This window comes from Thermobia domestica, chromosome 7 (assembly GCF_964235325.1).
Source record: "Thermobia domestica chromosome 7, izTheDome1.hap1.1, whole genome shotgun sequence".
In the NCBI taxonomy this organism is placed as follows: Eukaryota; Metazoa; Arthropoda; class Insecta; order Zygentoma; family Lepismatidae; genus Thermobia; species Thermobia domestica.
In genome coordinates this window covers 16,067,859-16,090,274 of record NC_137460.1, presented here as the reverse complement: position 1 = coordinate 16,090,274, position 22,416 = coordinate 16,067,859, and the positions used below count along the sequence as shown (strand labels likewise).

Sequence of the window (22,416 nt, the reverse complement as noted above, 5' to 3'; positions counted from 1 at the left end):
TCCTCTTCCCATGATCTTGCATTATTCCGAAATTCCTATTCTCTACCAATCTTAGCATTTTATTCTCAGTTTCAGAACAAAGCTGATGCAACACGAGCAGTTGCAGTAAAAAATAAAATAAAATAAACATATCTTTACAAGAAAATTTCTAAGCTGCGTGAAAAGAAATGTCTGACAATTGTAACATTATATGTTTGGTTTACAAAATTAAATTTCGAAATATTTTGGCAACGTAGTTTTTGGTCATTTCGAAGACTGGAAAGAGAATAAGATATATTGAATATCAATTCAAACTATGTGTTGTTTAAAACATTTTCTTTATACCTAAATATTAAACTACTAGAGGTGGCATTTTCTGTGCACACGTACTTGACTTATACCATCCAAGGGCAATTGTTCCAACAAATAAGATATAAAATAATAGTAAAGAATTTTGGCCAAGGCTTGTAATTTAATAATTTCTGTTAATATTCTACACGAAACCGAGACTTTCGAGATTGAGCTTGATCTTGTCTCAGCATGTCTCGAAATATAACTGTATGTCTCGTTCACGGTTTTGTTTTTGACCCTTTAGTAAGGTTCGATATGTCGAATCTCGGTCTCATTTCGATTTATTAAATTCTGTCTCGAACTCGTGGTTTCTCGAAATTTTAAGATAAGAAACAAGATACTTGGTGTAGTGTCGCTCTCGGTATCATCCGTAAAGTATGTTGTGTATGTTCATGCATAATTCTGGAACGCTGGGAGTTGCGATTTCAATCGAGTTTGATACATATATGACATAAGATAAGAAAATTATATTGAATTGATAAACATTTCCAGTCTCCCTAGCGGAGGATAGGAGTAATATGTAAAAATAATCGAGAACGACCTACATTCATGTGGAATCCACATTTTATAATCTCTAGCTGATTGGTGAGAGTCCAGATGACATTAAAGATCAAGTTTAGTTTAATAGAACAATAGATCTCCGTAGGACTTTATGATAACTTTTAGAGATGAATAGAACTATTGAATCTACCAGAAGATTGTGGAAACGAATAGATTTTTCTTCAAATATACATTTCGAATATTTTGAATAAACGAATTAAGTGACGAAGCAGAATCTTGTTAGAGAAGAAAAGCACACATTCATACTGAATCATATCGTTGTTTTTATATAAACAACTGTGAAACATATCTGTTCAAACCAAATCTTATGCTTTAATTATATCTCTGGCACCCAAACTATTTGATAGGATTACTGAATTCAGAGAAAACATTTTAAAATCTCCCCTCTAATATATCACGAAACTAAATATTCAAAAACTTGCAAATACATACTATATTATACTATATTAGTACCATTATTGTGCTGTATATGTAAAAGTCTTCTAAACTGTGGAAGTTCGTGATACTGTAACATTATTAGTTCATCATGTACTACTACTTGTACGATTGGTCGTTAATCGAATTGGACTGAAAAATATTTTGTATCAATTATAACATTCCCTGATAAAATTGCGATGAGGATTCCTCATTTGAATACTGGATACAGGAATGACATTTCGAACTTTTCCCATAATATATAAGAAATATATATATGTCATTAAATATATGGCTTGCAAGTCAGTTATTTACCGATTGCAGCCAACAAAATTTACAAAACTTGATATTATACGAAGTCTTTTTCAATACCCTTGGTAGCTGTTGTATTTCTTAGCTCTATGCGAAACCTCCTGTTTTGTAATATTCAAAATTCGTCTAATTTTTACTTGCATGTCAGAGGCTATGGATATCTTCTGACTATGCTTATATGTTTAATGCATGGATCATATAAAACATTTCCATACTCCCCTCACGTTACAGTTTTCTCTCCTGTATATGTTAATACAGTCTTGCTAAATACGAACTTTCAATAAATTCTTCTAGACACGACTGACATAACTGAGATATTTCTCCTGTATTTTTTACATATTTATTTTGAAAGTTGAGTAGCGAATATCCCTCTTTATACAGCTCCAGCAGGTTTTAGGTTTTGAACAGTATTTGTCAACATGTCTGCTGGCGGATTTGATCATTGATTAAATTTAGATTTGCTTTTATGGATTTTGAAGTTTTTTTTATTATCTGTATGCATGAACATGGGTTTCACCAAATTTTACCCACGATTAAATAACTTACCACATTTTTTTCCCCTTTGACGCTTACCTCTTTATGTTGTAAAATGTGTTAACAAAAATTGAACTTTGATTAAAAGCTCTTGGCCATTTTCGGCATTTGTGAGTTTTTCACTACTAAGTATTAAGAAGTGTCTTAACCATCTGACCTACGACCAAACTCCTTGCACACTCTTTGCACGTAAGACCTTTTTACCCTTATGTATTAACGAGTGTGTTGTTAACATAGTGATGGGTAAATTCCCGGGAAAATATTTTTTGGGAATATTCCCTGGGAAAACTCCCGAGAAGATTCTTAGAAATGGGAATATTCCGGGAATTTATGTACAAACACGAAGAAAATTGAACTCTATTACAATATTATAATTTCAAAGGTAAAATCTTTTCTTACCACTGTGTATTATTATTGTTCTGTCCAGAGGATTCTTCAAAATGTAGATTATGAAGGGCAAGATTTTACCTTATTATATTTAGAGAGTACGCATAAATGTATATTTACTTACAATATATTCTATGTTAGTAAATGTGTGGGAAAATTGGTATAGTAAGTCCACATATATTTACACCGCTAAACAGTTTAGATTTATATGTAAGTGGATTTTCTAAATTTGACTCTACTACTGACATTACATACGTGTTAAATTTTAAAATGTTATAAACGAATTAGTTCGGATAATTATCAGATGACACATGTCTCACCATGTTTCAGAAGACAGATTTGCGCATACATATTTATGTTCACAATGTTTGCAAGATACTGACTTAGTTTTATAATTTAGCACGTAACATTGCCACACATGACCTTTCTTTTTACCTGTTTCTCGAAATTTCATGCGTTAATTTACATGAGAGAAAAGTCCTAGGGTCTTTCAGAAATTTGAGTGTAGTTGATTTTGACTTTAACGTCCCGTTCAGCAGCGAGGCTATATGAGACGTGGACCTACTGATTAACGTGGAAACCGAACAACATGTGCTCTGGCCGGGTTCCAAGAATTAGAGTCAGAGACAGGAGACAGACTTACTAGCGGTGTTTCGGGGTGAATTCATTGTACTTCATCTCTATTTCAATATAATTTCTACATTACTTAACAAACTGGCTCCTCCTCATTGTTTGTAAATTGGAACTTTCGTACTTTCTAGTGCTAGTGGAAATTTAACTTAAAATCTCAAATTATTATTTATATAAACTACTGTCAAAGAATTTACTTGTTTTAATCGCCAAATTATTTAAAACCTAGAAGTAAATAATAATAAATGAAAATAAAGTAATTAGACATATGTTTCTTATAATTTGTAAGATAAATAAAGTAATGGAAATAATTTCCTTCCCGGGAATTAATAGGCCAGGGTAAAACCGGGAATATTCCCATTTATAAATTCCTTCCCACCGGGAATACTCCCACAGCTCATCACTATCCTAGCATTGACCTATGGCTAAATAGTTTTGAACACTCTTGGCACATATAGGTTTTCCTCCTGTATGTACTAAATTTGCGGACTGTTAGCACGTGTAAGCTTCTTCAACCTAGTGAACAACCATGTGTCTTGCCAAATTGGACCTATTGGAAATTCCCTTTCCACATTGCTGTCACGTGTAACATTTGTCACCCGAATGTGTTAACACGTGTATTGCTAAACTTAACTTTCGACTAAATCTTTTTCCACACTCTTGACAGATGAAACGTTTTTCAACCTTATGTATTAACGTGTGTCTAGTAAAATTCGATTTATCAGAGAAGCTTTTTCCACACTCTTGGCACAAGTGAGGTTTTTTCCCTGTATGTATTAACATGTGTCTTGCCAAAACTGCCCTACGAGTAAATCCCTTTCCACATATGTGGCAAATATGTCGTCTTGCACCCAAGTGTATTAACATACGAGTAGCCAAATTTGACTCTCGACTAAAACTCTTGTCACACTCTTGGCACGTGTAACATTTTTCAGCCTTATGGACTTTCATGTGTCTTGCAAAATTGGACCTATCTGAAAATCCCTTTCCACACTCCTGGCAAGTGTAAGGTTTTTCAGCCTTATGAACTGACTTGTGTCTTGCAAAATTGGACCTGTCACAAAATCCCTTTCCACACTCTTGACACTTGTGAGGTTTTTCCCCTGTATGTATTAACTTGTGTCTTCTCATATCTGTCCTACGAACAAATCCCTTTCCACACACGTGGCAAGTATGCGGCTTTTCAACCATGTCTGTAGCCAAATTTGACATGCGACTCAATTCCTTTCCACGCTCTTGGCCTGTGTGAGGACTTACACTTCCATGAAATAACATATACTTCGCTAAATATGATTTACCAGTTAATTTCTTTCCAACTCCTTGCTCCACTCTGTATATTAAAAAGACAAAAGTAATATAAGATACACTATATTACAAAACTCTACTGTTTGAAAAATATTTTGTATTATGATGAGTGCGTACCTTCAATTAGCTTTTTATAATGTTACTATCAATAAAATGAATACCATAAGCAAAGGATGACAATTAGAAATGTAGGTTAAAAATTGCCATCTTACGAGTCTGCTGCTCGGGATAGAAAACTATGAGCTCTATTTATAAGATTTGCTCTCGACATTACTTAGAGGCGTATCCGTATTCAATCCTAAAGCCTGTCTCAGACGGGACTGAAGTAAGGCTCCGATTCACGAACTAAAACTCACGACGTTACTTAACAAATCGTGTGAGAAGTAACTTGCCCTTTGTTCAGAATAAAATTTTCTGGTGTCTGTATTTGGATCCTGACTTGGAAGAAATAGGAAAAGTTTATATTTTCTTCTGGACTTTCATACAACTACCTATTGGAAAATAGTAGCGCCTGAGGACATTCAACTTCATTTCGCCTTTTAATTTCAAAACAATTCGGCCTGGACAAGAGAAGCATTAATAATATGAATAGAGTCATATTAAAAATATGATTTTTTGTATAACATGAAGCACAATTTATATTATTTTAAAGAAACTGTAAGAATAAAGTTCCTAAAGGTATGCAGTGAAGTAGGTAGTGTCGGCCCGAACATTACAGGTGTGCACAAATGTAATTATATCTGTTAAATGAACGAAAGTATATGATTTAGGTATATTGTGCAATTTGTATACCAAAGAAAATGTAACATGTTTTAAAAAAAGCGTGCAGGTTTACTTTTGGCGCACAACTCGAAATAATTGTTCAAAAATTAGAATTCCTTCACTAATTTCCTTATTGTATTCTAAATGATTTGTGCTGAGCGACATGAAAATATCTACATGGCATATTTAATATTCAAATGGGAATCATAAGCAATAGTTGAAAAATTATAATTCTTTTACTATGCGCGTATAAATACAGCGTCCGGATGCATGCATGAATACTATAGCCAAGAAAACACAGAACAATTTTCGCTCGGTCGCCACAAAAAGCACGAATGCTATCTAAGCTAAGCTGAAGGGCCCGTGTAAGCGAGGGAGTGCGTCAGGGAAGGTTGGTATTCACATAACCAAGGGTATTGAAAACGTATGGGTTTTAGCAATGATACGAGTTTCAAGAGCATTTATCATGGTTTTATACTAGTAACGTTCCACTTATAAACAAAATACACTTCTATACACTTGTGCAGAAATTCACCACCGGTGGAAAATAGTTTCTCTAAAGGTATCTTTCGTACGAACTCACCTATTTTATCCGCCGTAAATTACTTGTAATAATTTTACACTAGTACTCCTAAACTTATAAACATAAAATCCAGATGTGGTGCGCCACAAGTAAAACAGCACCAGAAACAATTAGAGTTAATTGTCATCAGTATTATGTGTCCTTCGTGCAATTTTAGGGAACAGTTCTACAATGCTCGCAGAATACCAAAAAAAAAAAAAAAACGGATGTAGTGCATGGGAGGAGCTCCCGGCGCGGTATAGGTTTACCTTATGGGCTATGTGGGCATGTTTTGTGGGTGTGTAAATTGCTCTTTCTTCTTTATTTTAGCTTTCCGCGCCAGATAACTGCACTCATTTATATATTTGGACAAGTCATTTGATTTTCAGTTCTACAATTTGGTGGATAAAAGGATATACAGACCTTTCTTCAGTTGATACAGACTCACTGATTTTCGTATCTCACTGCCGAATTTTCGGAGTTTCTAATTTCAATAGCATATGGATTGCTAAATAATTCATTCTGTAGGTTTTTTTTTTTTTTTTTTTTTTTGTAGGAACGAGGATATTCTGCAAGTACTTCATTATTTACCACTGAAAATACTATGCTTTCCTGTGCATTATTGCGGTGAAGAATTCACTCCCTGGTCCAGTATCCCCTCTTTACTCTTTCACTCTTTTTTTTGGGGGGGGGGGAGAGGGACGAATAAATTTTGTGTCGACAAGAGAGCAGATATCGCTGCTGCGGCTATTTCATATGTTTCGGATGAACTCATATTGTGAAATGGAAAAACAATAATATTTACAATTACGACAGTTTATTGTCCTGTGCGTAACACATTCTTCAAGTATTTTTCGTCTGTTTAATACAGTGAGCACGAGAGGCTCTGCTGGTAAAACCTACCTGGTTTTAAGGATCGTCCGAGACCTCTACATCACCTCAGGATAGAATAAATTGCATGGAAGTTTGAGTTAAGCGACACTGTCATTTTGTAAGCTAGGTTGAGGCCTTAGTTCGGATCCGTGTGAGACGGGCTTGACACTGAAAACTTGACGTAAGAAGGAGGTTTATAAAAATTAACCGTTATATTTGGATACATATTTCACTGTCGAATTGCCTCATGACATACAATGCTGAGAATTTGGTTGAGTTCTTTTAAGTATTCAAATGTTAGCAACTCATTTTAACTCAGACTGTGTTAAACGAAAAATCAAAATTAATATCTAAGTATTGAAAGTGTTGGAAAGAAATATTTACATAGATATTACTCTGATGAAATAAACGAATCAAAAGTACCTGAGGACCTGAGGATTGTCATCTGCTTCTTGATCAACATTTTCTTCTACGTCCTTTTCCTTGTCGTTCTGATCTCCAATAGTGGCAAAGATGTGACTGTTTGACTGTTCCATGTTATGCGTAAAATCGGAGAATTTTGGATTGATGTTACTAGGAAAAGGTTGTTTGGTATTTACAAGTACTTCAGCGGGTGGTAAACACTCGACAAAACATATTTCTTTCGAATTTAGTTTCCAATCTGATATTGTTCTATCCTGATTACTTTCTAAAGCGACTTTTTCTCCTTGCGTTGTGCTTTCTCGTTCCTTACATTCCAAATATATCGCAAGAGGATCTTTATCATCATTAGCGTTACTAGTATATATTTCATAATTACATTTCTCAAATGGTTCGTTCTCTGCTTTTATTTCCACTTTAATAGGAAAGTTTTCTGTTTTCTTTTCAATTTCATTACTACCGAAATCCAAATAATGAAAAGACATTTCCCAAGCACGAAAAGTTTTCAAGTAGGGGATTTAAAACATTCAGCACATAATATTGAAGAAAAACAAACAAATCTGAAAACAATAAGAAAATATTATTCATTTCAACATAGTTTTAGAACCTGTCGGGAAAAAATAACGGTAAGTTCTTCAAATGAAATTAAGCTAGTGGATAGAATTGTTTGGGATCACAACAAGAATTTAAAAGGTATTGATGCTAGTAATTTGAAGTATCTGAAACTTTCCTACAAATCATACCAAAATATCGGTAAACCTAAATACCAAAAATACTAAACCATAACGAAATATATATGTAAAAAATATTCGCTTTCTCTTTCTAAAGTAAAACCTAGTTTACACTTTTCTACTTTACATAGACGATTATTATAGGCGTACATCATGGTTCATGCACATTATTATATTTGTTTTTACTACACATAGGTACATTTTATCAAAGGACGAGTCTTGCTTCTTTCCATTTTTTTTTAAATAAAGTTACGAATTGTCTATGTAAGAGCAGTGTTGCATGAGCACAGAAGACACCAAAACTAAAAATTTCTCTGCTACATTACTAGCTTATATTTCTAAAATATCATATAAAAAGCATTGTTATGCAAATTTTTCACTTAAAAATGGATAAAATCTTCAACATGTACTGTCTTATTAAAAAAAAAAAAAAAAAAAACTTGATCTCTCCAACCTGTCGTCTTTACCCAAACACATGAAAACCTAGAAATTTCTAGGTAAATTTCTTTTTCCCTCCTTGTTATATGTTTTAACTTACAGGTTTTCCCATTTTTCGTATTTTCGGTTTTCCAGTATTATTACTTACTGGATATTTTTTCTAGTAATTTATGGTATTTCTTGATTGCATTTGTATATAGCGTCGATTTAAGTCCAAATGTTACATGAATCATGGGTATACTTGTTAATGTTGGATATTAACAAAATGATTTCTTACCGGAAACGAAAATTCTTTTGTACAGTAAGGACCAGGCGAACCAAAGAACATCTAGAGAGCTTTTATATAGGATGTAATTTGGCATATACCCACTTTAACTTTTTACAGTCCAACGTATACCTAGCTTAAATTAACGACAGAAGAAACGTATTACGAACTTAGGAATACGATAACATGTTCGCCAGAAAAGTCTATACAATCTGTCATAATGTATCAGGATGATGCCATTATCAATTGTTCTGAAATTTAAGTATGTCTTGTATGGTTTTCCGCCCAACAGCATTCGACATTGTGAATTCTTTTCAGTTTAAATTATGTTGTAAAACGGTTTTTCACTCAACTCTGGGTACTGTCTGCACGGTAGGCAAGATAAAGAAATGAAAGGAACGCGCTTAACGTTCGAGCAGCGTAAGTACGTTTTGAAGTGTTTTATCAGGTTTGGGGCTCCTATCGATGCGCAGTTTCACTGACGAGAAGGGTGTGGTACTTAACCAACTGGCCTAACAATCAAACGCATTGTTGACAAGTTTGAGACGCACGGTTTGCACGTCCATGTTGATAAGGCAGACGATCAATGAAGGGTCGCTGTCTGGTGTAAAATTGCAGCTCGGGGTGTGATAGGACACAGCTGCAAATGTTACCTACATTAGTTCTGCCAGGTGTACCTGCACTTTATAGAAATGATGAGGTATCGTACCAACAGAATGGGGCCCCACCTCAGTATTCCCTAGAAGTGCGAGCTCTCCAGAATGACAGTCAGCAGCAAAACTGAATTCGAGGAAGAGGGCTTATTCAGTTCCCTCCTCGATTGCCAGATCTTATCACCACGGATATCTTATGTGGAACTGTGAAAGATGAAGTGTGACGAAACCGAGGACGCTCGAGAATTTCGCCAAAAGATTACAGAGGCACCCGTATCGATTTCCATGGATACATTAACCGCTTTAGCTGCAGTGACCGCTCCTCGTCAACCGATCTTGTGGTATTTTAATTTTCGTATATAATGATGACTTTGAATATTTAAAACATCAAAATCAATATCAAAAATATATAACACCCAAAAGTCCTATCGGCATATATGCTAAGGAAAAATTCTATTTCTTTTAAAAATTAAAGTAAATAAAATTGAGAGAATGTAGTTACCTTCCTACTAAATCAATTTTTATAAATAAATTTACTAAAATAAGTATCTATTAATATTCAGAGCCTTTTAACGATATCTACGAGGAGTTTTCCTTCCTCCAATATAATCAATATTACAGTTTTCCTTCCGTTTTATAAATATTGGTTTGAGTCAGGCGTAGCTTTGATACTTTATACAATAGTTCCCAGACAAACTCCTTTCAAAACCTTCAAAACAGATTCTTTCCCTACGACAGTGAATGCCACTTCCCCAGAGCTACGAACTCCAGCAGAGGATTTTCTCTAATAGAAGCCAACTAGGGTTATCTGCGTTTCCCTTGTACTTCGTTCAAACAAAAGGAGAAACTCACTGAATTCATCCGTCAGTGCTAATCACGTATATATACGGAGTGGTAAATGATACGGAGACTTCGATCACGTATAAAAACATCCTGATCGCAATCTGATATTCTTCATTTTCGAGATGGATTCAATTTTCTTCTTTTAGATGATGGAGGCGAAGACAGGATACTGGCATTTGCTAGCAGAAATGGAAGAAATATTCTTGGAAGTTATAAAGTGTTCTTTATGGATAGAACGTTCAAAACGTGCAGCAGTTTGCCCAGCTTTATACACTGCTTGCCGACTTTGGTAGCACCGATGAAGAAACCGATATTGTTCCGATTGTGTTTGCTCTTCTTCCAAGCAAAAGACAGCAGATATACGAGCGACTTTTAGCAAGAATTAAGGGACAAGTCCCTGAGTGGAAACCTGAATTTATAATGGTTGACTTTGAAGAGTCAACTATAAACGCATTGCGGTATTTATTTCCATAAGCGCAAGTTAAAGGATGCAATTCTCATTTCAACCAGTGCCTATGGAGAAAAGTACAAGAAGTAGGGCTTCTACAAGAATACACAAATAATGATGAGGTTAGGTTGTGCATTAGAATGTGTGATGCTTTGGCACACTTGCCAATAGATAAAGTCGTTGATGGTTGGCTGTGTATTCAAGAAGGCACACCATGCAACAGTAAACTGCAGCAATTTTATGATTATTTCGTCGTCCAGTGGTTGGAGAACTATCGACTTTTATTACAGAGATTAGGAACTGCCGTAACACAAGGCACAGGACGAACAACGTACTCGAAGGCTGGCACAATAGACTGCGTTCTACTACAAACAAAGCACACTCAAATGTCTCAGAGTTAATTCGAGTTCTCAAGGATGAAGCTCAACACAGCGACTTTCTGTACGATCGTTTGGATTTAAAAACTGGTGGGAAAAGAAGAAAGAAATCAGCAATACTCTTAGACAAAAAAATGCATAGAATAGTTGCGGAATTTCAGGATACTGGTAAATTAAGAAGTGTTTGCGATGAATAACATATTCAGAGACTTTAATAGGTTTGTGTAAATAATGTATATAAATGGTTTGTGTAAATATTGTATATAATTCACTACCTGACAAAGGAGAACTGCAAGCTCATTCTCATATAGGCATAATATTCGACAATGGCTATTCTCCTGTAACTTGTAAACACTCCAGTGCAAATAGTTTCAACATGGACACTGCCAGCCCCAAGCCTGGTTAAGTATAAATGGGAGTTGCACAGAGGGTACGAAATCCTTGTGGGGGGGGGGCGGTTCCCATCTTATTTTTAAAAATAAATTTCTCCTCAGTAAAAATTTGTGAGGAAAATTCCATTTCGACGCTCTAAACAGGCTAAGGCCCCTGAAAAAGTCATGTCCCTATAAGAACTTACTAGCTCCACACCTCAATGAATTTTTGCAGCAAATTGTATTCTTGCAACAAAATGTTCTCGTTGCTGAGGGCAGGGTAATAAATGTAATGAAATGCAATTGGGACTAACAATTCTGGTTGCTTCGTAATCGAGTCATGGAAATTCCAAGCAACACCTGTGCGTCTGCAACTAGGAAAGAATTTAACAGATAACAGCAACTGAGACGTCCGCAACCAGGAAGAACCCGTGTGCACCAACGAAGTTTAGAAGAGTGTTCACTTACAGCCGTGTGCACCAACAAAGTTTAAACGAGCGTTCACTTAAACGCGTTCAACATTAAACTTCAAGTTTAAACTTGGTTCCCGGTCTTTTGTTGCACCGTTGAAAATTGAAGTTCAGTAATCCTCGTTTAAGTAAACTTCGGTCAATTTGTAAAATCGACTCTGATTGGTTGTCGTCTTTTGTCTCTAACCTTCGTTTAACAAAGTAACAAATGAAGCAAACCGCGTGCGGGGTTTTCGACTTTCGCGATTATGTGCATCTCGATTCAATACAACATCTAAGAATAGTCTAATAAATTCTACCTGTAATAAAATAAATGAGTGAAGCTTGGTGTTTCAATATTGGTAATAGATTTAAGATTAGATTGCAGCCTGTAGTTTTAATATATGGATCTATAGTATAAGTAGTAGTAGGAAAGAGTTAGAAGTCCCGCAGGGGTTTGTTCGGTTTTGTTCTCGGTGCAATTTTACTATACGGATACACTGGTTGTAAAATGTATATAAAAATATGAGCAAGTCTTTAATTTGCTCACTTTATGTCCGGAACAGAACCCAACTGACCCCTGAGGGGCTTCTAACCCATTTTTGAAAAAAAATGGCGGCGCTTGCAGTGGTGGGTGTAACAGTGGTGTTCAAAACAACAATCTGGTAGAAATTCAAGAAGTTAGTTAGAAATTTAACAAGATATCTGATGGTGAGTCAAGAAACAGTTCTCTAAATAGAAACTGTAAATACAGTAACAGTATACCCGAAATTGATAACATTACATTAGGAAAGAGTAGTTACTGCAAAACTCGAATCAGTGAGGTGAAAACAAATGACGATCAAACATGCTGGAAGAAATCTTCGCAGAGTAAATTAGTAACTGAACTAGTTGAAGAGATACATTCACTGCGTGAGATTATTTCAGTGTTAACAGGTGAAAAATGTGAAGATATTCCTAGACAAAAGCAACAAGGCAAATACGGAGATGGATTACCGGTAATTAGTGCAAGAAATGGTTCACCGCTTTATACTGAAGTAGTAGTGCACAATAACAAAATAAGTGCACAACAACCTACAAATTACAGCAAACGAACCTGTTACAAGCATAAAGAAATAACGAAGAGTGCTCTTCCAATTAGTAACAAGAAAATAAATTTTCAGAAACACAGTAACAATACCAGTCAGCATGGTGTATTACATGAAATACCCACACAAAACCGGCTCATAGTTCTACACTACCTAGCAGATGTAAATAGTGAAAGTGCAATTAGTGAAAACGGTACAAGCCATGTACACAAAAGTTCAGGTAATGTCAGTGTAAATAAAAATTTACATGCTACAAGCAGCTGCAAGAAACTAAATAAAAGGACTACAAATAGTAGTAATCACACAAGCGTTAATGATGAAAGCAGTGGCAAAACTGAGAGTGCAAAGCTGCATAGTTTTAGAGCAAGTAGTGAAGTAAAGACAGGAAATGCAAGTATAAAATTTGGCAGTAATAATTTGAGGGGGAAGTCAAAAGTAAGTTCAACAGAAATAAACAAACGGAAGGTGGTGATATATGGTGACAGTCATGCAAAGGGATTGGCCGGTATTTTAAACTTCAAACTGGTAGATAAACAAATTACTAGTTTAGTTATACCGGGAGAAAGAATAGGTAACGTAGCTGAGTCAGTGGCATTAAATAGTAAAAATCTAACCAAGAACGATGTACTTGTTATTATCGGAGGTACCAACGATATTGCTAGAAATGAAGCTGATGCGGGTATAAGCAATCTGTGCTCTTTATTACCAAATCTAGCCCATACAAATGTGATAGTTGTAGGCGTTCCATATCGCTATGATCTTATTAGCTCTTCTTGTGTATACAAAGCGGTAAAAAACTTCAATAAGAAACTTAATACATTAAGTAAACGTTATAGTCATGTGCACCACCTAAATGTTGAGGATTTTCCTCGTAGATATTTCACAAGACATGGTATGCACTTAAGCAATACAGCTAAAAAGAAATATCCGAGAAACTTAGCTTAATGATGCGAGAGCTTCCAGTAAAAATTAGTGTAAATAAATTCCCCATAATTATTGATAAAAATGGTATAGTAAGCGAAAACTTTGATACAAATTGCAAAAGAAGTAAAATTCCATATGAAAAAAATTGTGTCATACCATCTAATGAAAACGGTATCAGGGTACAATCGAATATTGAAAATATGTTTCAAATGGCATTGTCTCTCCTAAAAATATTACGTCATATCAGGACAATGTATATAGGAAATAAAAAGAGAAAGAAAGCCTCCAGCACACCGTCCGTATTATTTTTTATGGTAGGATCATCAACCCAACATAAAGACATCCATAAAGATAATTGGAGTTTTGATAAACGTCTAATTGACAATAAATTAAAACTAAGGTATATTGAGATTAATGCCGTTAAAGTGCAGACATGTTATCAATGTATACAGTCTGACAACTTAAGTTACAAACATAATAAAAATAATATAGTTATTTTCCATCAAAATGTACGAGAGTTTTCGTTATGTTGGAAGAACTTCTTTTGGAGAAATTGCTGGGAGTAAATTTGATCTGTATAACAGAACACTGGTTACAATCAGGCTGCTTAGAATACCTAAGCATTCCTGAATTTTAGCTAAGAGCAGGATACTACAGAAGTAATGAGAGGGAGCTTGTATATATGCAAAGAGGGGTCTAAAAATGAAAGAATGCACTAGGTTTAAATATTTTAATGTAGAAAAACACTTCGAAAGTTGCGCATTAGAAATAGTAGATTATAACCTTGTAATTGTATGTGTATATAGAACTCCTGACAGTGATATAGAAATTTTTATAAATAGGATGGATACGATACTCAATTCTTTACGAAAATCAAGAAGACCGTCGTAATTGTCGGTGATATCCAGATAGACTTTTTAGAGCCTAGAAAACACGAACTTCTTCTAGATTCATTTAATATGGACGCAATTGTTAAAGTTCCCACACGAATTACAAAATACTCTACAAGTGCAATTGACCAGTTCATAGTGAGCAAACATCTTTACTACAACACAGTAGACGTCTTTAGCAGTGGTTTTCCAGACCACTTTGCCCAAGTACTCGACATAGGTGTAACTCCTAATAAAAGTTTTTGTAATGTAAAAGCAAGTAGTGTAACGTACAAAAGAAAATTTAATGACGAAAATATATAATATTTTAATCACCTTCTCAGGGAAGAAAATTGGAACGAGCTTTATATACATAATCAGCTTAGTGAAGCTTTCAGTTATTTTATTGACACCATAAGATTCTATTTCGATCTAGCATTCCCTGTTGTAAAATGTGTAACTTCAACAAAACAATAAAAACTCTAGGTAACACAAGGTATCAGAATAGCAAGTAAAAGAATTAGACTTCTTAACAAGGCTAAAACACAAGGAAATCTATCACCACGTACAGAGACATATTACAAAAGATACAAGAACATACACAAACGGGTTCTGAAAGCAGCAAAAAAATTAAACAATCATTAAAAAATCAGATGATAAGTCGAAGGCGATGTGGAAACTAGTGAAAACACTCATAATGATGACGGTAATTTAGAGATAATTAAAAATGACAACATAATAAAAGATCCTCGAATAATTGCTGATCTATTTAATAACTATTACACCAACTTATCACAAACGTACAATAATGATCTTGCATTGTCCACTTCGAAAATATTTTCAAAAATTTGCAACAATACATTGTACCTACATCCAGCTACTAATGCAGAAATAATACAAGTGGTAAAGAAAATGAAAAGTAAATGGTCAGCTGGCGTAGACGGCATACCGCCAAGTATTGCAAAGTAAAGCATTAAATATATTGCTGACCCAGTGTGTTCCTCATAAATATGTCGCTCTCAAGTGGAGAATTTCCTAGTATAATAAAAATTGCAAAAGTAAAACCAATATATAAGAAAGGCGCCAAATCAGCGCTTGAAAATTATAGGCCTATATCGCTCCTCCCAATTTTCTCAAAAATCTTAGAAACCAGAATGTGTGTCTGGCAAGCATCTTTTTTACTTAAACATGATCTAGTAACACACGAGCAACATGGCTTCCTACAAGGAAAATCAACGGAAACCGCAATATATAACTTCGTGGAAAGTGTACATAAAAGTTTAGATAGTAAGGAGAAATGTATAAGTGTTTTCGTGGATATTTCGAAAGCATTTAACTTAGTGTCACATAGAAATCTTTTCAAAGCTACAAGATTACGGAATAAGAGGCATTGCATCCAAATGGTTTCAATCGTATCTGAAGAATTGGCAGCAAGAAGTAGAAAATTACATACAATAACTGGGATACAAACCAATACTACATACCAGAGAAAGAAGAAATAACATGTGGAGTGCCACAAGGATCCGTATTAGGGCCGCTATTATTTTTGATATATATTAACGACCTACCAAGTAATATTGCTCCAGAAGAAGCATTCCTTTATGCAGATGACGCCAATATTATAGTAAAAGGTAAAACAAATGAGGTTGTTGAAGGTAGTGCAAACGAAATCCTTTGTAAACTATCTCACTGGTTTAAAGAAAATAAGCTTAAATACTGAAAATACACAAGCAATCAATTTTCATCACACCCGCAGCAAACATGCACAGCCTAGGAACATTGTAATTCAAAATAACGAAATAGAATATGTAACCTCAACTAAGTTCTTAGGAAATTGGATAGATAAAAATCACTCCTGGGATGTGCAAATAACTAAGCTTAGTAAAAAATTAAACCAAATATATTTCGCAATTAAAGTACTTAAAAATGTTTTAAGAGAGTCCACTTTAAAATCAATTTACTTTCCATTATTCCAATCGAATTTAACATATAATATTATATATTGGGGAAATACACACAAAGTCAAAGGAATTTTTACGATACAGAAACGAATAATAAGAATGATGGCAACTGCTAAACCAAAAGATCACTGCAAACCAATATTTAAAAAAACTTCGTATACTTCCAGTACCCTGTTTGTAAATTTTAAATATATTGATATTTGTAAAGAGACACCTACAAGGTGCCCTTACGCGAGCACAAGAGCAGCATGATCATGATACAAGAAACAAACAAAACTTTTCTATTGTAGAACACAAAAAGTATTATATGAAAAAGGGTGTAAATACGCGAGTATCATGCTTTAAAATAAACTTCCGCTAGAAATAAAAACTCAGAACTCCTAAATTTAAAAAAGAACTCCAGAAATATTTATTACAACATGGCTTTTACTCGGAAGCGGAATACATGAACTGGTAAGTGAATAGAAATGTTACATGATGTACAGTAAATCAATGTCATTACTCGCTTTTAGCATTAGATATTTGTTGGAGGATTTCTAAATACACTACAAGTAATAATTGCTAGTTTATTTTCAACAATGATGTCATGTAAATTGTACAGTATAATAAGATGTAAGAAATAACGCTTAATTATTAACCTACTGTGTGTAACTTTCACTATTATTGTTTCTTTTACTTTTGTATTCATATATAAATGACGTGTCCACTTCATATGCATTGTAGTACAGTGCCAAATGTATGAAAAAAGGACGAAGTAAATAGAACACAATAAAACACGTTCCTACTACTACTAATACTATGACTACGTAGAGATTACTAAACTGCACGCTGTTCTCGACATAAAAAGGGCAAATTAAAGACTTCTGCAATTTTTTCCGTATATTTCACAACATGTGGATCCGTATAGTAAAACTGCAACATTAAGATTGCATTAAACATATAACAAAGAACAAATATAACGTAGATAGGTGGCGATTTCAAGAATTGGCCGGGCGGACATTCTCCCCGAGAACCATGAAATTCCCTCGGGACCACATATCCTATGTTCAATGTGGATTCCCAGTATTTACGTTACTAATACATTTCATCCCCAGTATAATAAAATTCGAAACCACTAGCAAATATTTTTTACAAAAAAAAAAAAAAAAAAAGAAAAAAAAAACTTCTGGAATCCACAGATGGGTAAAATTCATTCAAATGTTATACATATTTCATCGTGAAAGTGTTATTCTAATGTCTTTTACATCCTTTTCCTTGTTCGCGTTTGCCTACAATTTCCAGTTAGCATAGGTAAAGTTGAGGAGCGCTACCATCCATTTTTTCCACATATGATCTAATGTCTTCTACATTCTTATTTTTTCATCCGTCCACTAGCTGCGTACACATTTATAATATACTTCCAAACTTATATGTTATGAATACAATAAGTGCAAAAACCAGGCACAAATGTGGCCTAATTGGGTAGTAAGATTGTATCTATTCCGATTCCAGCCAGGGCACAATTTCAGGTCTCGCTCGTGATTTTGTTCAGGAAAGCACAGAGATTAAGCGATGTGGTGTGTGCATAAGGAAAGAAAAGTGTGGAAAATATCAACCTCCTATTTTCCGGTGCAATTTCTCAAAATAATCTCGTCACACATATAAGTAAAATGTGATTGAAGAAACTGCATTAAAATGTATGGTTCACAATTATTCATTTATAATTGAAAACTAGCTTGTAGTGATTGCCTACTACAGATTGGTACGTATTTTTTGTTCTAATTTGTTCATTACTCGAGCAGAATGTTCTACCAAATTTTGACACGTTCTTACATTTTCAGGTTAGGTTAGAGCTTTCTTTTAGCAGAGCATGCACTAAATGAAGACCTCCATTACTACTTCCGGATTGGCTTCAGGAAAGCTCAGCTACCTGGATACAACTACTGTGTATAAATACGAACCAACTTGTGCTAAGTGGTCAACAAAAAGCACGAATGCTATCCAACCAACTTAGAGTAGGAATGCAGCATGGAGGCCCGAGCGATAGTGAGTGGTTGCGTCCATTGGGAGCAGGCGCGTCAACCACGAGGCATACACATAAACGAGGACAGTGGAAGAGCACACTTACACATAAATAATTTGTTTATAACTAATAATTCATTTATTATGCTGTGATAGATGGTAATTACTTATATTGACACTTTCATTCCTTCATGAAAAATATTTCCCATCGTATTGTATCTATGAATTTTCTATTTGGTAGAACCGTCTGCTTGAGTGACCTCTTAATTTCCTTACACGTATACCCACAATCGCAAATTCGCCTGTTCCCTAAAAACGCACCTCGCCTATAGCCTCCAGCTTCATCTTTGCTTAAAGCGTAATAGGTTCAAAAATAGCTTGTAACGAGCAGTATGCAAAGTTTGGTGCGTGGTTTTGAGAAGTGTGGGTTTCACTATATGCAGCTAAGTTTGTATGTGTCTTATACAATTATACACAATTGGTTGATACCACTCGAGGATTAACTAGATATTAAGTTTTACAATGAATAACTGGATAATAATTTTTACGCTGTCTGCATGCAATTTCGACAATAAAATACTGTATTTATAAACATAAGTTTTATGCCCCCCTAAGGCAAATCTTATTCATTATCGGAAATGCTAAGCTGATTTTCTCAACAAAAAAAAAAAAAAAAAAAAAAAAAAACGCACATTATGTGTAGTTTAAATTCTAATGGGTTCTCTATTGTAAAGCTACAGCCTCGCAGGTTTTCTAGTTACATATTCTCCATATTACTTTTTGCGAGTTAACAGGTTTTACCTGAAAATTAAAAAAGAACTGTATTGCTAATCTACACCGTTAATTTTCTTCTATTTATTTTTTGTTTTTGCTTTTGTAATTCAAGAACGAACTTCAGAACATTTATTTCATTTTATTGATAAGACAGACATTTTATCTAGAAAAAGTAATAAAACCACGGACATTTTTTTTTTCGAACACGAGAAATTTATTATAATTTCATTAGTGAAAAAATAAAAGACACTATTGTGTGTAAACACCGAAATTCAGCTACTCAAGCTAAAACCAAGTTTATCCGCCATTTGACTGAGACTTAACCAAGCACGTTGTTGGTGTAACCTACATTTACACCGATCTTGGTTATGGTCCTCGTTCAACAGTTGAATTTCATTGGTGCACACAGCCACTGCTGTGCAAAGTAATACCGTCTTACGGTAGTACATAAATTCAGTATGTTATTGCTATACATCATATGGGTGTAATGATAATTTTAGTAGTTGTTGACCAACTCACATATACATCGCGTTGTGAAAAGTTTAGTAAATTTTCAGTTTGCAAGTTCAATTGCCAAGCAAGATACGCAGCATCCAAATGCAATAATGCCAAAAATGTCCTTATTCTTGTTAAAGTTTGTTCTCAAACGACAGTACATAAAAGTAGTAGCGTAAATATTATTGGCCCATCATGCAATAGTATAGTTATATTGGAAAATTTAAAATATTTTCAAAAGTGAAACTTTCAAAAAATATTTCGTATAAAACTGTTAAATATTAATAATCGTTCAATTACGGCCATTACAAACGGATCAACTAATAACTAAAGTGGTAATAGTTTGAACTATATTTCTAAAATTTGTGAAAAATGGATTCATGTATTTGGCATAATGGGTTCATGTTTAGGAGAAAGGGTCCACCAATAGTTTCTTAAAAATGTTGCCCTTTTGATAATTTCTGTTCACATTAGGTTAGTTGATGTTACATTATGTTAGTGAAGGATTCGAGCCAAATTTTCCAAACAATGGGAAAATTTCGCTTACTCCTGCTTATATTACGTTAGTTTAGGTTAGTTCAGCTTAGCTTAGGTTAGATTTTGTTACGTTATATTTGTTCTCAGTACAGTGTCATTCATTAATCCTGTAAAATTTGTGGTTTTTACGTCCTTCTGGACCCCTTCTATGAAACATAACCCGGAATAATATAATTTTGATAAGCTGATGTCATCAGCCAGCGCTATCATAAGTAAAAGGAAAGCTTGTGTTTCACCATTCAATTTAATCATCCTTTACTATTTGGAAACCAAGTATGAAGTAACACCAGAATTGGATAATCTTGTCTTAGTAAAATAATGTGTGTTTGACTAAGTAGGATATTTTCAAGTTACTCATGTGAATAAGTGATAATACTTATATTTTTTGTATGTTAATCTAAAGATTATTAGGTTGTGTTCGGTACATGGCATCCTTCACTTTGTAACTTTTCGTACTTCAAAGAAAACGGGTACTAAAAACGGACACGTTGCAGACTTAGCCAGAAGTAAAAGTGATGTGGACTTCCACAAAATATCCAAGACGTTTCTCAATTTCGTAATAATAATAATGACAATAATAATAAATAATAAAAGCAAAGATAGGCACGAGAGATGTCGTAACATAATCCGCTCTGCACCATTCAATTCCACTTTTAACTACCCACTTATAGGATATAGTATACATTAAACTGCATCAGTTCCCGAAGGAGCAGAGCGCCCATACTTTTACGAATTATGCACTGAGTATGTACGAACTAACCAAGGGGGTAACAAAGCGACTTTTATTTACTTGTCGACTGATACGAAAAAAAAAAGTACCTGTATTTTATCCGCATGTGTAGTGCCCTTGTAGTTTATCTATGACTATGTGTGTGTAGGGGGGGGGGGCGCATATCGCATGTCTTGAGCACACTTCTTACTATTGCGCTACGTAGAAAATGTATGGTATTTCATGTATTAGTGGTAGAACACAGAAGAAACGCAGATCAGGGGGTTCTCATGTATACTATTACCCAAGCCGTGGATGAATTTATTATACAACATTACTTCTGATAGGTGCCGTATATTTCAACTTCCATACGTAGGACATTTCCATGTGGCCCAATAGAGAAGGACCGATACGAGTAAGAAACCTTGCGTCAAACACTCACCGTCACCTGATTTATAAGTACATACAAATTTACATTGTATATTTCATTTTCTTATAAGCAACAAATAAATCAAGTTTGTTTTATGTATATCACACAAGAATGAGTTTTATATTAAAACAAAATTGTCCATGTAATAATGGTTTCTATGACCGGGTAGCATATTTTGATTTCCTGACCCAGCCTAGCAAATAGCAACAGCATTGTCTTGTCTTGTCTTATGACTATTATCAGTCAAATAGGTCGGTGCACCAGCTTAATAGTCATATGTGCTACACGTACAAAATTGTCAAATGTGTACCTCAAACAGAAGATTTATGATTCAAAAACAAAATAGAATAAAATACAGGACACAATCGGGAAGAAATGACACAAGTCAGGAAAATAGTCAAAGTCAGGGAAAGGTCAAAATCGGGAAAGAAGTTCAGACAGGGAAAGAGGGCGACAAGCCAAGATGAACAGGGCAAAAATTTAAGGTTAAGTGGGAAGGGTAAAATGGAAAAAGAAAGCGTATAAAAAAGAAGGGAAATTATGTACGTGTAAATGTAACAGAAAGTGCAAGTGTAGTGTAGGTGTATAGCAAGTCCCACTTAACTTCTTCCTCACGGAGCACCACCAGACACGAGGCACCCACTACAACAGGCACTGCCGAACTCCAACAGCCATATACAATTCTATTTAACTAGCTGATCAGATCACGTGGCAATGGATTTTCATATCCTATTTCATTTATCCATAGTACTAAAACTCTTGACTGAAAAAGATGAGTTCTCATGCATATTTGTGTTGTTGATATCAAAGTTGATATTATTTATACATTTGACGTTTTATAAAGTTAGCATTTAAGTATTTTTTTATTACAATAAGCAAAAAATGCAGCTTAATATTAACATATGTCAAGTTGCTATGATTTATATATGCAGACGTAGCTCTTTATAAAGTTACGTAATACTA

The 22,416-nt window shown here is 34.5% G+C and overlaps 1 protein-coding gene across 1 annotated transcript; it reads right to left on the bottom strand.

Moving 5' to 3' along the window:
- Window positions 1-15: 15 nt before the first annotated feature.
- LOC145689866 (uncharacterized) lies at window positions 16-21,662 on the bottom strand. The gene is made up of 3 exons (XM_081764136.1): window positions 21,466-21,662; window positions 7,094-7,650; window positions 16-4,498 (listed from the first exon to the last, which is right to left on the bottom strand). The coding sequence occupies exons 2-3, from the start codon at window positions 7,573-7,575 to the stop codon at window positions 3,748-3,750; spliced, it is 1,233 nt and encodes a 410-aa protein (XP_081620262.1). The 5' UTR covers window positions 7,576-7,650; window positions 21,466-21,662; the 3' UTR covers window positions 16-3,747.
- Window positions 21,663-22,416: the final 754 nt, after the last annotated feature.